At 37.2% G+C, this 16,953-nt stretch overlaps 1 protein-coding gene across 2 annotated transcripts in view; it reads right to left on the bottom strand.

The window, feature by feature from the left end:
* The window catches only part of LOC124721097, a 654,343-nt gene that overhangs the window by 108,054 nt on the left and 529,336 nt on the right, over positions 1 to 16,953 (bottom strand). For both annotated transcript variants that reach the window (XM_047245917.1, XM_047245918.1), the window contains exon 18: positions 15,386 to 15,586. In XM_047245917.1, the coding sequence (XP_047101873.1) occupies positions 15,386 to 15,586 (201 nt within the window). The remainder of the gene's footprint in view (positions 1 to 15,385; positions 15,587 to 16,953) is intronic.

Genomic DNA, 16,953 nt, shown 5'->3' with positions numbered 1-16,953 from the left:
TGGTTTTTTAGATTAGGCAACTCTCCATCCAATCCAGATAATGACAGGTGCAGGAGATCCAAAAGTATCAGTGTAAGATCGAAAGAAATGCCTCCCACAGCCGAGAGTATTAAGAAGCTGAAGCATTCACAGCAAAGGACCAGAGCTTGAAGCGCTCAAGAAAATCAGTGAAACTCAGATAATACAAGGTGAAGAAAGCTGGTTGAAACCTGAAATTGATAGCAGTGATATTTTTGGGGAGCGTTTAAGTGTATATCAAAAGGATAGGCAAATGAGAACTGAGGGTGGTGTATTTTTCACAGCAGACAAGAAACTCAAATCCACTGAGATAGAAATTAGAACTGCATGTGAGATTGTTTGGGCAAGACTCAGTATCAGTGGTGGGCGTAAAATGCTGACTGGATCCTTTTATTTCCCACCAGATTCACCCCCTGATGTAACCAAAAACTTTAGTACATAAGTTCCCCAGTCATGCTGCAGTCATCCATGGAGACTTAATCATCCAACAATTAATTGGGAAAATTACAGTTTTGTTAGTGGTGGGTGTGATAAGACATCCTGTGAAACATTACTAAATGTCTTCTTTGGAAATTACCTAGAGCAAATAGGAACCACACTCATAATGGAAATATATTGGATCTAATAGCAACAAATTGACCTGACCTCTATGAAGATGCCCACATCAAAGCTGGTATCTGTGGCCATGACACGGTTGTGGCAACAATGATCACCAAAGTGCAAAAGACTACTAAAACAAGCAGAAAGACATATATGTTCAGTAATCTAGACAAAAAATCAGGAATAACTTGAAACTTTCAGCACACAGCAGGAGCATGGGGAGAAACTATGGCTCAGGTTTAAAAGAATAGTTAACCATGCACTGGGTAGATATGTATCCAGTAGAACAGTTCATGATGGGAGGAGAAATTCATGGTGTATGGTCACTGTAAGGAAACTTCTAAAGTAACAGAGACTACTGCATAATATATATAAAGCAAAGCATAGGACTGTAGATTAGAGAGATGCTGAATGAAATGCATTTACCTATCAAGAGAGCAATGCATAATGCCTTCAATGACTACCATAGCAGAATACTGTCAAATGATATTTCACAAAACCTAAAGAAATTTTGGTCATATGTAAAGGCTGTTAGTGGCACGAAAGTTGGTGTCCAGTCCCTAATGAATGAAACAGGAACTGAATTTGAGAGAAGCAGAGCAAAGGCCATAATGCTTAACTCCATTTTCAAATGTTCCTTTACAAAGTAAAACCCAGGAGAACTGCCCCATTTTCATACTCGAAGCACTGAAGAAATGAATGAAATAAGTATAAGTGCCAGTGGTGTTGAGAAGCAGCTGAAGTGGTTAAAACTGATTAAAGCTCCAGGGCCCAATAGAATCCTTGTCAGATTCTATACTGAATTTGTGGCTGAGTTAGCTTCTCTTCTACCTATAATCTATCGTAGATCCCTAGAACAAAAAACTGTGTCCAGTCCTTGGAAAAAATCACAGGTCACACCCATCTACAAGAAGGGTACCGTAGTAGAAGTGGTCCATAAAATTACCGTCCAGTATCCTAGAAATTGATTTTTTGTAGAATCTTAGAACAAATTTTGAGCTCAAACATAATGAGGTAACTTGAACAGAATGACCTCTTCAATACCAACCAGCATGGATTCAGAAAACAGTGATCATGTGAAACCCAACTTGCACTTTTCTCACATGACATGCTGAAAGCTTTGGATCAAGGCAGTCAGGTAGATGCAGTATTTCTTGATTTCCAGAAAGCATTTGACTCAGTAAGACACCTACACTTACTATCAAAAGTATGATCATATGGGATATCAAGTGTAATATATGACTGGATTGAGGATTATTTAGTAGCGAGTGCATAGCATGTTATCTTGGATGGAGACTCATCGTCAGATGTAGAAGTATGTTAGGACCCTTGCTCTTTATGTTGTATGTTAATGTATTAATGACCTAGCAGACAATACTAATAGTAACCTCAGACTTTTTGCAGACAATGCAGTTATTTGTAATGAAGTATTATCTGAAAGAAGCTGCATAAATATTCAGTCAGATCTTGATAAGATTTCAAAGTGGTGCAAAGATTGCCAACTTGCTTTAAATGTTCAGAAATGTAAAATTCTGTACTTCCCAAGATGAAAAAAGGTTGTATCCTAAGACTATAATATCAGTGAGTCAATATTGGACTTGCTCAAGTTGTACAAGTACCTGGGTGTAACACTTTGTAAGGATATGAAATAAGAAGATCACATATGCTTAGTCATAGGTAAAGCAGGTGATAGCCTTCAGTTTATTTGTAGATTTGTAATCAGTCTACATAGGAGACTGCCTACAAATCACTCATGTGACCAGTTCTGGAATACCTCTCAGGTGTGTGGGACCCATACAAAATAGCACTAATAGGGGATATTAAACATATACAGAGAAGGGCAGCTCAAATGGTCACAAATTTCTTTGATCTATGGGAGAGTCTCACAGACGTACTGAATAAACTAAACTGGAAGACTCTTGAAGATAGACATATGCCATGCCAAGAATGCGTATTAACAAAATTTCAAAAACCAGCTTTACATAATGACTCTAGGAATATACTACAATCCCTTACATATCACTCATGAGGATAAGATTAGAATAATTATGTCATGCACAGAGGCATTCAAACAATCATTCTTCCTGTGCTCCATACATAAATGGAATGGGACGAAATCACAATAACTGGTATAATGGGACATACCCTCTGCCATGCAACTCATGGTGGTTTGCAGAGTATAGATGTAGATAGATGCAAATCCTGCTGGAAAAGTGTGTTTAAAGTGAAATTTTTTCGTCCTCCTGTAATTTAATTGAAAAGTACTGCAATGAAATTACATAATGGAATGATAAGTATCCCTTGTATTTATACTGTAGTGCTGAGTAGATAAAAAAAGTAGCTTTTCATAATCATCAGATGACTAATGAAGTTTCCTAACCTTCACTGATTATTACTATATTATCATTTATTAGTTTATAGGTGCTTTTTTGTCTCTTGTTTTCACTATTTTTTTATGGTGGAGCTGAAAGAATTTAAACATCAGAGATTTTCCATACAGAATATTTGTATGTACCATAAGTATTCATCTTCAGGGCAACAACAGAATACCCAGTCAGTAAGGCAGATGACAAGACCAGTTAATTTATGTATAAACCTGCATCCAGTGTCATAATTTATGAGGCATCCACACTGTGTGGAGGGAATAGGTATGAACCATTGTAAGGTATACTATTATACTTGTTTATCACCTCTGCAATTGTGAAACAGTCTGCTGTGAAAGAAATTAAGTCACTGGCAGAAAGATGCAAGCTCACGGCATTTTGCTGTGATCAATTGGCATATAATGGGTCGATGTTGTGTGAAGGGTGCAGAGGTGTTGACACTGTTCATCCACTGTTGAGCAATTCTTTTACAGGTAGAAATTTAGTCTGGGTTACAATCTCACATAGTGACAGTTTAGCATGAAGTATCAGTGATGTATAGATAGTCTCAGCAGATTCCTGAACTGTCTGCCCATCTGTGCTGTTGCAGTAAACCTTGATAATTCTCTTATGAATAATGTGATAGCCTAGTGATGTCATTCATATGCAAACATCAGTGGCTATGTTAATGACAAATTGCACTGACTGGGTGGTACTACATAGAATCTCAGAACTATGTTCAGATTGGAGAACCTGTTGTATTTCAGGTTCTCTATGTCTTAAGTATACTGCAAGTTGAAAAGCTCTTCAGCATCAGAACTTTTCACTTGTATTGACAAAGTATCAGCAGCAGTTGTACTGTAAACATAATGAGTGGTTGGTACTTGTCATCTTTCAAGTATTTGTTGACTGAATGACAGTTTTGCTGAAGTATGACTCATTCCAGACATTACTTGCAGTGATTCATGTTGGTTGTTCCATGTTTCAATAACAACTGATTGTTCTTCTGTGTTGGCAGAAGCTGGAATCGGGCTAACACTAGTATACATTCACCAGTTTCATTTTCAATGGTTTTTTGAGCTCACTTTTTTGGTCATTGAGTATGGTTTTTGACCTAGTAGTCTTTCTTGATTTGGAACCTTTTGTTATTTGCAGGTTCCTTAGTCACCCTGTGAATGTTCATGTTTTGCAGTCAATGCTATGTTGTTGTCTTTTCATTTGTGTGCCTCTCTTTAGAGGATAGTGCCAGTGACAGCAGTCTCAAGAAAAACATTTTCTAAGACCATAATTATAAACAAGCTATGTTGCCTACTCTTAATATTCAGAGTATAACCACTGGAGATTCTCCAAAAACGTGAATGATCTCTGGTAAATGAGCTATTTTGATGCCAGTAAACTTAAGTGTTAAAGTGAAAAGTTTATATTAATCTCTCTGGTGCGTACTATATCTATGTCTTTGGTTGGTGTCATAAAATAAAATACATGTGTCTTATTATAGCAACTACATCATGCATATGCTTTATGTTGTGCCCCTTAGTTCTTTCTTGAAGTTTCTGCAATAGGTTATGGGCCCAGTACACGATTCAAGAAAGAAATTGGGTACTGCAATTTTACATTTCAGGATGCCAGAAACGCATTAGTGTGTGTTGTGTGCTATGCGCAGTTTGTATTGTATATACGTGAACAATTTCTGCACGTTTCTCTTGTGGAATTTTTGTGGTTGTAAATCTGAACTGTTTTATGGGACTGCAATGGATTTTCATGGCACAGAGAAGCTGTGTGGGGCTGAAAATTGGACTATTTGGAAGTTTGCAGTATGAAATTTATGACGTGTGTCAGACGGTGCATACGAAGTGTGTGTCGGTGATGTAGAAAAAATGGTGGCTTTGCCAGTGGATGCAACGTTGGCACAAACAGATGTGTTTAATGCTCCGCTAAAAACATGGGACAATGCTGATTGTGCAGGGAGTCAGATTATTGTTAGAACTGTAGAAGCAAAAGTCATGGCTTTGTTGGTTGGATGTGAGAGTGCATGAGATATGTGGGACAAGGTACATGCTGTGTTTGAACAGAAAACAAAGCAAGCTGCACATTCTGTTCAGTCAGAATTCTTCAATTTTTACATGAGTTCAGGCGATGTCATGGTGACACATCTCACTAATTTTGAAAACTTTGTTCTTCAAATGTAGCAACTCAATGTGAAACCCTTATGAATCATCATTAATTGTGTGACTACTTGACAAACTACCTGACAGTTATGAAAATCTGCGACAGTCATGGTTGGCAAGATCTGAAGATCAACAAACACTAAAACATGCACGTGTTAACTTCTGATGACAGTCGTTGTGCTTGTTGGAGGGAGACAAGACAAGGTAGTTGCTCTTTTCACTACCAAAGCAAACATTAAAAATGCAGACGGCACCACTATGAGGAATGTTGTTTCATCAAACAAATATCGAAAGCCTACAAACAAAAAGAAGCTCAAATGTTTCAGTTGTGGTGGATTTGGCCACATTAAAAAAAATATGTCCAAATGTGAAACACAAACAAAAAATCATCCACAACCAAAATTAAAGTGATTTGCCTGATCAGGCTTTCATTGGTGAAGTAATAAGTGCAGAATTGGATGAGGACTCATGGATCGCTGATTGTGGAGTGACAAATCACATGGCTAAGAAAATTGAGAAGTATACATCATTTACTAAGTTTGAAACACCACTGCAGATATGCATGGGTGATGATTCAACTATGAATGCACTAGGAAAAGGGACTAATTATTTTGAAGCTTTTGTTGATGGAAAATGGAAGTTATGCCATATGGATAATGTTATGTATACTCCAGAAGGGTGAAGAACTCTTTTCTGTATCATCTGCTATGAACAAGCGATTAGACTTTTATTCATCAAAAGACAAGTGTGAGTTCCTAAACAATGGCATTGTAAAAGCATGTGCCATACATAGTGGCAACTTATTGAAGATGTTGATTCAAGTGACAAAACAAATTCAGCCTTGTGATCCTGAGGTAAATCTTGTGTCAAAGGACTCTCTGCAAGTTTGGTATGAACACTTGGGTCATCAAAACAAACATCATGTCCAACAATTCTTGAAGCAGCATTTTGTTGAAGTTGAAGACTTTGGCGAAGAATTTTGTGAGGAATGTGTTAAGGGGAAGCAGCATTGCAGCAGTTTTCACTTATGACAGCAGCATGCCACACAGCCTGGAGAAGTGATTCATGCTGATCTGTGTGGATCTATGGAGTGTAAATCACTGGGAGGAGCAGAATATTTTCTTTGCTTCTCTTGTGACTTTTCAAGATTATACATGATATATTTTCTCAAGGAGAAGTCTGAGACTGCAGAGAAGATTGCAGAAATGGTGAGCAATGTGTAGAATTTTTGTGGTCAACGATGAAAAGCATTTCAATGTGACAGTGGACGAGAATTTGATAATACTGAAGCTAAATATTTGATGAAATTAAATGACATACAACTCATCATCAGAAATCCTTATACTCCAGAGCAGAATGGATGTGCTGAGCACACTAACAGAACAGTTGTGGAACTAGCTCGAACGATGTTGCTAGCTCAGAGCCTGCCATAGTTTTTGTGGGCAGAGGCAGTAAACACAGCTGTTTATGTGTTAAACAGAACTGGTACAAGTCGTGTGCATGGCAAAACACCTTATGAGGAATTCACTGGAAAGACGATACAGCTAAATAAACTTCATGTTTTTGGGATGAAGTGTTTTGTTCGTATTATGAAGGAAAAGTGAAAGAAAAGGGATCCAAAAGGAAAACCAGGAATCTTTGTTGGTTATTCTGATGGCATTTATGGCTTTTCGAGTGTGGATTGAATCAGAAAAATGAATTATTTGGAGTAAGGATGTTGTTTTTGAACCTGAGAAAACTGGTAGGACAATGGTGTAACTCACAAGTGAAACAGGCAGTGAAGAATTGAAGAATCATAAAGATGCAAGTGTGTTTAAAGAACCTACAAAAGGAAATTCTAGTGAAAGAGAATTGAGAAATAGGCAGCAACTGAAGAAACGAGAGCACTTTATTGAAATTATGCTGGCTGAAATAAATGAGCCAAAGAATTATACAGAGGCTATTAATTCTGTAGACCATGAACACTGGAGAAGAGCAATGGAGGAAGAAATAACTTCATTGAAATAAAATGCTACGTGGACTTTGGAACCTCTGCCACCAGACCGTAAGCCTATCACAAACCATTGGGTTTAAAGAATTAAGTGTAAGGCTGATGGTAAAATTGATCGCTATAAGGCAAGACTAGTGGTTCGTGGATTTTGTCAACAAAAAGGTATTGACTATAATGAAACATTCAGTCCTGTTGCTAGATACGATACAGTTAGATCAGTTGTGAGTGTTTCTGCTAGTGAGCAACTTCAGTTGGCACAGGTTGATGTAAAATCTGCTTTTTTGAATGGCTTTGGAAAAGAAGAGATATATATGGAGCAGCCTGAGGGATTTAGTGATGAAACTGATTGGGTAAGCAAACTTCATAAAAGTTTATACGGACTAAAAAAAATCTCCAAGGTGCTGGAACCAACAGTTCAAGGACTTCCTAATAAATCTTGGGCTTGTGGAAAGTAAGGTAGATCTGTGTTTGTTCTATCGAGAAAACTGCAATGACAAGTTGATGGTAGTTTTGTATGTTGATAGTGGATTAATATCTGCAAGTAAGAAGAAGGATATTGAAGTTTTCCTAAAGGAAATTCAAGATGAGTTTAAAATTACTGTTGAGCTAGTAGAATATTTCTTAAATATTAATATTGTATGTCATGATAATGGATCAATAGAGATTGATCAAGAAATTTATGCTAAAGATATTCTTCGACGGTTTAACACGACAGAGGCAAATCCTGTGTCAGCTCCAATTGAGCAGTATCTGCAGACAAATGAGTTAACCAGTGATAAACCAACTAATGCTCCATATTGAGAAGCAGTTGGCTGTCTTACATATTTAGCTGTTGGTACAAGGTCTAATATAGCATTTTCAGTGAGCTATGTGTCAAAATTTTTAGAGAATCCCTGAGAAAATCACTGGTCCGTGGTAAAAAGAATCCTAAAGTATATAAAAGGTTCAATGTCATTGGGTATAATATATGATGCTAACCATGCAAACAGAACACTGGAGATATATACTGATGCTGATTATGCCAGTGATCCAGCAACCTGATGCTCAGTTAGTGGAATGGTTGCAAGATTTTGTGGAGGAGCAGTTACCTGAGCTAGTAAGCGGTAAAATTGCATATCACAGTCAACAACAGAGTCAGAGTATGTGGCTGCCAGTGAAGGGGCAAGAGAAGGAATATGGCTATCTAAGCTCTATGAAGAAATTTCACCACTGGAGAGTGTTCCTGTTCTTCTTGTTGATAATGCAAGTGCTATTAAGCTGGCCAAAAATTCTGAATTTTACAAGAGGTCAAAGCATATTGATGTTCACATGCACTACATCCGTGAGAAGATTCACAAAGGCCACCTAGCCATTGAGCATGTACCAGGCAATCAGCAAGCTGTAGATATTCTCACCAAACCATTGCCACATGTCCAGCTTAAATATTTAAGATCATTAATTGGAATGTGTTAAGTACTGCATTTTGCAAGGTAAACATTTAGGGGAAGTGGTGAAGTGAAATGTTCATATTAATCTCTCTGCTGTGTACTATATCTGTGTCTTTGGTTGGTGTCATAAAATAAAATACATGTGTCCTGTTATAGCAACTATGTTGTGCATATGGTTTATGTTGTGCCCTTTAGTTCTTTCTTGAAGTTTCTGCAATATTAAGACAGAAAAATGGAAATAATTGTGACAGCTATTGATTAATGATATTTAGTCTTCAGTTGTTGCATCAAAACATAAAGGTTCTTTCATGCAGAAATTGCAACTAAGCTCATCTTTTACGTTGTGACTTATCTGTCCTAGCCACCACTGGGGCAATAAGGAGAGACAAATACTGGAGCTCATTGCTAACTCTTGAGGTAACAGTGTCACCTGTAAAGTAAAAGCTGCCTTGGTTCACAGTTCCTCTCTCACTGAAGGTCAGATTTTTATCTGTTCTGTAAGAGAGCTACAAGTAGCCAGATTGAAAATCAATAAGGAAAATTTCTCCAGCAAAAGTTGTCTCACAACTTCTGGTATTTCACAGTGTAAGGGTGAAAACTTGTGATACTGCACACTTGATAAAACCTCTTTCCACCTCTGCTGACAGTTTTGGCTTTTGTGAACACACAATTTGAGTTATGAAATACCAAATTTCCATATTACTTCAGTATGACACAGGACAGCAAGGAAACAAAGACCATTTTGAAGTAAAAATGAGTAATGACTTATTTATTCATGTCAATATTGCAGTGCTTGTGTTACAAATACTTTAAGTCTTATTAAAATAAACATTCATTGTAAGTTCATTGTGAGTTCATTGTGGTAAGCTGTAATTCATTTGTATTAGTACAGTGGATATTTTACTAGGATTCTGAACACAACAGTAAACATAAAAGAGAAATTAATCATCAACAATATATTCTCTCACATTATCTAAAACAGAAACAGTCTGAGAATGCTCACGTAGTTCAATGGTTCTACACCTGTAGACTCTACTGCTTCTGAGCTAAAGATGTCATCAAGCCAGATTTGAAATGCATATTGGTCCAAAGAGGAATTTTCTTGATAGTTGTTTGCTAAAGAGCAGAAATGCTAAACATGTGAAGGAACAGGATTAGAATAATAAGTGCATTACGGTTGACTACCCAAACAAACTCCTGGTTCATTTTGATTGTGACATAAGCAGAGTGAGTTAATGTATAGTTGAAACACTTGATGCAGTTTTGTTGATTATTTTCCTTACACTGTGACCAAAAGATGTCTCAGTTGTTGACAACAAATGCCAGCTGTGATGGGCACTCCTCTTGGTGGAAGTTTCTAGTGCACAACACCATTTTTGAGCCACCAGATGTAAAGTATTATGTTTATGCTGCCCTATGCTCAAGCATATGTCTTTTATTAGGGGTCAGTCATTAATTTCTTCTTAAGAAGTTAATGTTAATGCATCATAACTCATCACCAGTAACAATATTTCTTTGGAATGCTCAATGAATGAACTGGTGATGTTCAGGCAAAATGCTCAATAGGTACCTGTTCGATTTTTTGCTTTGAATTAGAGCATTCAATACTCATACACCTGACTTATGAACATTGTCAACTGAAGGAAAATGTCACATAAATGTTAAATGGCTGTGGTTCATCACATGTGTCAGACTTTGTAAATGTGGAAAATCATTCATGTCAGAACAATCTTTCTTGAAACAAGAAAATTCTTTTTTGACATGTTTTGCCCAAAGGTAGTCACCTCATACATAATACAAAGTCTTTGAGTTGCTTCTACTGGTTTCACCCAACTATTAAACCCAAAGCAAACAATATGCTGCAAATATTAGTCCTTTTTCCACATGCAACTCTATTTTAAAATGAGTGAAGAAATTTTATAAGTTTCAAGTATGTAAAATCTGATGAGGAAACTACAGGACAAATACTAGAACTTCAATTAGAAAATGACATTTGACAAATACACCCATAATGCCATGCAACATTCACCTCGTCGGACTGTGCCTGACATCAGGCAGCTTGTGATATGCAGCTGGTGGCTGGTGTACATGGTAGGATGAGCAAACTCTGGAGCATAAATTGTACTCACCTTCATGCAGCTATGAGCTGTTGATGGGTTATAAAGTGAAGTGAATCATCTTTGAGGTTCCATCAGACTGTTACCTTTAGCAGGCAGCTACAATGCAGTTTTAAAAATAAAGCTACGGGTGGACTTGAATTTGCAACTGTGTGTCTACATTGTGTGATATTTACCACTCAACCACAAGCAGATACCTCTTTTAAAGGCCAACATTCCCTCCAGGCACTTCTGCATTCTACAATGTTACCAGATTGTGCATAAGGCTGGATTTAAAATTTTGAAAGTTAAACAGTTTTATTGGTGCCTCAAGTGAATGACTTGGACTTCGTCTCTGTGCTGACTGACCAGCAGCCAGATATTATGTCTAAGGCTGAACAATGGAGTTAGAATATAGCTGAGTTAATCAAGAGATTCAATGCAGCATTTTTTATACTTAGATGTCTTCCATTGCATGGGTCTAAAGATGAAGGTACCACCCAGTTTCCAAGATTTTAATGCTTACTGCCTTATGGAATTATCTTGTAAGGTGTTGCAGCAAAATTAGTTAATATACTAATTCAGAAAATGTGATAAATGAGATTTTTGAATAAAGTAGATAAATGGACATCTTGCAAAGGCCTATTAAAAAATGTGGAATTCTGACTCTTCGCAATAAATTATCCCTTGCATACCAAAGAAGGGGTGGGGGTACACTGTGCCCACCTTTTGAAAATATCATAATCTAGTCTGGTACTTCATATTTTTAAATTTTTGAAAAACATATTGTTTTTAATGATTTCTTATATCAGATTCTGTAACTGTTTTAAGCTTTTCTTGTGAATGTGACTTTTTTGCAACAAATGTCATATTCAAGTTTTCAGGCTCAGGACTCTTCTTATACATCCATATAACTTCAGAATGTATGTTGTGAATGAGAATCCACAACAAAAATGAAATTTGTATTTTTTAAAAATTTTTGTGGTGGTAATAAAGTACCCCTCCACTCAGTGTAAACATTAATGCACTGGTATTACTAAGATTGTGCTAGATATTTTCAGGTTCTGTACCTTACTTATACATCAGTACCTATTTAAAAAGTATGTTGTTAATAAAGTCGAAACACATCCCTTAATTCTATTTGTAGCTGATAATAAAAATCAATTTCAGATAAACTATAAAGCATAAACCACAATACAAGATACAAAAATAAGGTATGTCATTAGTCTCCATTATGTGTCATTTAGGTTATTTTTACAATCAATTACACGGATGCTAGTGGTACACCATTCCTCGAAACACACTGGACAGTCCACAGTGACGGACCTACAGATCAGACAGCTTCGTCCACAGCATGGTGGTAGACATGTCCAAAAATGATAGCTTCTTTCTAAAATTCTTTCATATCAGCATGTCAACTCAACATACTGCACTAATTCCATATATCAAACTGGCATGTGCACACAAGTTCACTGCCATGACTTTGTCCTTGATGGAGGGGCAAATAACTACCTAGTAATGGTTCTACTCTGACTACAGCACTCCAGAGGCATCAGTGCATTCTTTTAAGTGGTGACAACAATTTCTTTGTAAATTTCATGTATCTTTCATAGTGTATAATCCATGGATATATATTGCCCAGTCACATTAATATATAAGCTTGAATAACTACCTTTTGCAGTGCAGATTGCTGCAAGACATGCAGGAAGAAAGTCAACAGAGTTCTGGAAGGGATGTGGAGCCATGGCAACTCCAGTGCCATGGCCATTTGCAGTAGGTTTCTCAGTTGAGGATCCATGTTGCAAACAGCCTGTGGTCCCACAGATTCTTGAGTGGAATTAAATCTGAGGAGTTTGGTGGCAGAGGAGTACAGTAAACTCATCCTCATGCTCGAGCTGTGTTGCACATTGTATTCTTCTGCGGATAGATGCCATCACGCCATTGAAAAACACACTGCGTGTGGGGGTGGACGTGATCCCCACAGATAGTTGCATACTTGTGATGATCCACTGTGCCATTCAGAATGATGAGATCATCCAGAAAATGCCATGAAAACATTCCCCAGACCAGACCCTAATGCACCCCCCCCCCCCCCCCCCCCTCCAACCTAGACCCTTCTGATAATTGCTGCAGGGTGTTTGCCATATGATGGAGAATAAAATGTGATTCATCTGGAAAGGCCACCTGTTGGCACTCAGTAGGCACCCAGTTGGGGTATTGGTGTACAGATTCCAGACTTCATCACTGATGAAAAGCAGTCAGCACGGGTTAATGAACCGGGTAGGTGCTCGTTGAGGAGGCCTGTGTTACTGTTGGTAGCCCCTTGGTTCATCCAAGTTCTCAGTTGCTCAATAGTTGAATGTCTATTTGCTTGTACTCATCTGTGCAACCATTGTTCACCACTGAAATCTACCACCTGTGGTTACACCAGTTTTGTTTTGGACAGTGCCATTTTGCCACGAATGGTATACTTTAACCAAGGCGACATGTAAAAAGTTCACAGACTTAGCTGTTTTGGAAATGCTTCCACCCTTGGCCTGAAAGCCAATGATATTGCCCTTTTGGACATCAGCTAAATCACTCTGTTTCCCCATTACGACAATGACTGCACTGTTTTTTTTGTTTTTTGTTTTTGTGTTTTTGTTTTTTTTTTTTCACTGTAAATGATGACAGCCAAACAGTTGCAACTGTTTGGCTGTTATCATTTACTATGTTGATTTTTGACAGTTGCTGCTTCAGCCATGTTTAAAATTTTGAAACTGCACTGTTTTTTGCATCCCCAAACATACTTTATGTACCCTCCACTTCTAGTCCTGCCACCTGCCATCTGTGTACAGTTCTTGCTTCTTTACATCTAACAGATGTGGTTGTCACATTAATGTGACCGGACTGTGTATGAGTATTTCATCTAATTAACACAGTTTATTGTAAAGCATTAAATGTGCCTTATTAGCAGTATTTTATTCTGTATATACCATAAATATTATTTGAAACATGACATATCACTTCATTCTTATTAATAATTGGCCTTTCTCATGTCTCATATACCCTTGTACAGAAAAAAATGGAGAGAATAAAGAAATATATAAAATAAAATCATACATATGAATGAAGATGTATAATTCAGTGTAGTTGTAAAACTAATGTATTTTCAAAAGGAGATGAAAAGTGTTAAAGTTAAATGTTGACAATAATAAAATTGTTATGATATAGAAAGTTCTGGCAGAATGTAAGTAATTTAGGAGTGAAGGTAATAACTCACTGAATAGAGAAAGTGTTGTCAACAGGCACACAGAAAAGAACAAAGCTTTGCTAGTTTCTGGATAAATCCTTTTCTGAGTTAGAGTACACTTACATATACATATACACATGCTCACACACACATACATATGCACCCATACATCTATATTGTGGTGGCTGAGTAGACAGTACCAGGACTGCAGTTAGGGACACAGATTGGGGTGAGGGGCTGTGCTGGGTGGAGTTTGTAAGGGGAGAAAAGAGGCATGGAGTGGGAGGAGGGGATGGGCAAAGGTAACTGACAGCTTGGGGGGAGGCAGCAGTTGCATGAGATAGGAATACAGGAGGGAGAGGCAACAGTTGCATGCCACAAGAGTGTAACACATGAGCAATAGAGCTGGTGAGTTAATGCAAAAATGGTTCAAATGGTTCTGAGCACTATGGGACTTAACATCTGAGGTCATCAGTACCCTAGAACTTACAACTACTTAAACCTGACTAACCTAAGGACATCACACACATCCATGCCCAAGGCAGAATTCAAACCTACGACTGTAGCAGTTGTGCGGTTTCAGACTGAAGCACATAGAAACGCTCAGCCACACCGGCCGGCAGAGTTACTGCAGTGCACAGTGATGGTGAAATGGAGGAGTCGATTGAAAGGGGAAACTGTTGGTAACAGCATGTGGTTGCAAGGGGTTTGTGGAGAGTGAGGCCTGGATGATTATGGGAACAAAGGATGCTGTAAGCATAACCCCTGCCTGTGTAGTTCAGAATAGCTGGTGCTGGGGGAAGGATCCAGATGGCATGGGTTGTGAAGCAGCCATTGAAAGTGTGTATATTGTGCTCAGCTGCATGTTTTGCCACAGTTTTATAGTAGCAATTCAGTCAAATGGACAGTTGGTTCATGGTCATACCACATAAAAGTCTGTACAGATATTGCAACAGAGCTGGTATATGACAAGGCTGCTTTAACAGGTAGCCCTGCCTCTGATGTAATAGGATAAGTCTGTGATAGTACTGGATTGGGACATGCAATCCTATCCCATCAGAGGCAGGGCCACCTATGAAAGCAGCCATGCCATATACCAACTCTGCTGCAATTTCTGCACAGCATTTTATGAGGGCATACCCACAATCCAACTGGCCTGTGTGTGTGAATTGTGCATGTATGAACGTGTGTGTTTTATTTTTCTAAATGTCAAGAAGGACATTGTCTGATGACTTAGTCTACTTTTAAATGTATTCAGATGTGCTTGTCTGCTGCGCAATGCCTCCTGTATGTGGTGAGTAACAGTCTATCCCATTTCATTGTTATTACTCCATCCTAGATTTTTTATTGTTAGAGTTTAATGTTAAATTTGAGGCATTATCTTTTGAAGAGGTCTCTGTATGAAGCACTTTGACTCTTTCTGTTTGAGAACTGGATTTAAATTTAGGATTAAATTACTTTATTTGAATATACAGTTGCTTTATGGGTTACCTTTTCATCTCTTCTGTTGTTTACTGTGTCCATCACTTGACTTCTAATTTCAATTTTGTCTGTACCATGGTTTTCTCCGGTGCTAAAAGAAAATTTGATTGCAGTTCCAAAGGTGAGATTGCTATTACTTCCAACTCGGAAGTAATGTGTTTCTAACATAGTCACTGGATTGTTGATGTGTCCTTGGCCAAACAGTTCAAGCTACAAAAAGAAGTGTCTGCATTATTAATTTTAATAGTGAGATTTTTATGACATAATTATGCCAGTATGATGACTGCACAAGTGAATACAGCTTAAAGCAAGATTAAAGTTTTATGTTTTAACTGAACAACAATTATATCATCAGAGATTTAGCAAATATATTTTGTGCATGTAGCAGAGGTTATAAATATATCATAAAAAGGAAGAATAGTTCTCAGCATACAAGAAAGATAAATATGGACTGCACCAAGTCAAAGCCATTAGCACTTTATCTTTTCTCATCTCTGAAAATTGTTTACCAAATCACTTATAACCAACCAAAAGAAGAAAGATTATGAATTAATATCCCATAAACATGGTGGTCACTGGAGATGGGCCATAAAATCAGTTTGAACAGGGATAGGGGTAGAAAAGTAGCTGTATATTTCTTTAAGGGTACCATTCTAATAATCACTTGAAGTGATTTTGGAAAACCAGAACAAACTTAAACTTGTTTGTATGATCAGATGGAAATCTCATCCGCTTGCATCCAAAATACGAATTGAATCAACAGTGTTTGTTATTTGTAAATTTTCATTTTTTATTACTTTATGTTCTTTTTTCACATAATGAAGGTAACTTATCTACAGTGAAGAATCTCAGTTATAACAGATGAACCAGATAGAGGTTAGGGACATTTATAATGTTGTAATACTGAGAAGTATGGATATACATCAGCCGGAACTAAAGTCAGAAAAATTCATATTGGTACACTTAAGGTGCTACAACAAGAAAATGCTCTATAGAAAATTATATTGATTTAAGGTGAGAGACATGTGGAGGTATAAATAAAACAATGAGGAAATATAATTTTTGCAATAATGAACAATAGTCACATGATTACTATCCAAATATGCATAGTTTTTTATTTTAAATATATTGTGCTTTTCTTTTGAATACTGTGTGCCTAGACAATAATTTCAACTTCAAACAAAAATAATAATGAGTTACCAGTAGAGAATCATGTAGGAAATTTTAAAGACTTAATAATGATGAGTTCCAGGGTTGAATATAAATTTATGAGCTTCTGAAAATCACATCCAGAATTTTCGCCATTAAACCATCAAGTCTGTAAATATAAAAAGATAAATAAGTAAGATTCTCATGGAGAAGAAGAACAGATGGCTGTATAACAGTAAATAATACTGGATAAATAATTTGCAGTTAATTAGTTTGTGGCATCTTTGGCGCAGAGATCCCTTATCTTTGATTCTGATCTCATTGAACTGCTTTGTTCTTTGACTCACTTGGCACACAACTTGTGTACTGCCATGTTTTGTTCTTCTTGCTCCAAGTCTAATAAATGCATCTACGATATTTAAGGTGTG

This window comes from Schistocerca piceifrons, chromosome X (genome assembly GCF_021461385.2).
Source record: "Schistocerca piceifrons isolate TAMUIC-IGC-003096 chromosome X, iqSchPice1.1, whole genome shotgun sequence".
In the NCBI taxonomy this organism is placed as follows: Eukaryota; Metazoa; Arthropoda; class Insecta; order Orthoptera; family Acrididae; genus Schistocerca; species Schistocerca piceifrons.
This window is presented reverse-complemented; position numbering and strand designations above follow the sequence as displayed.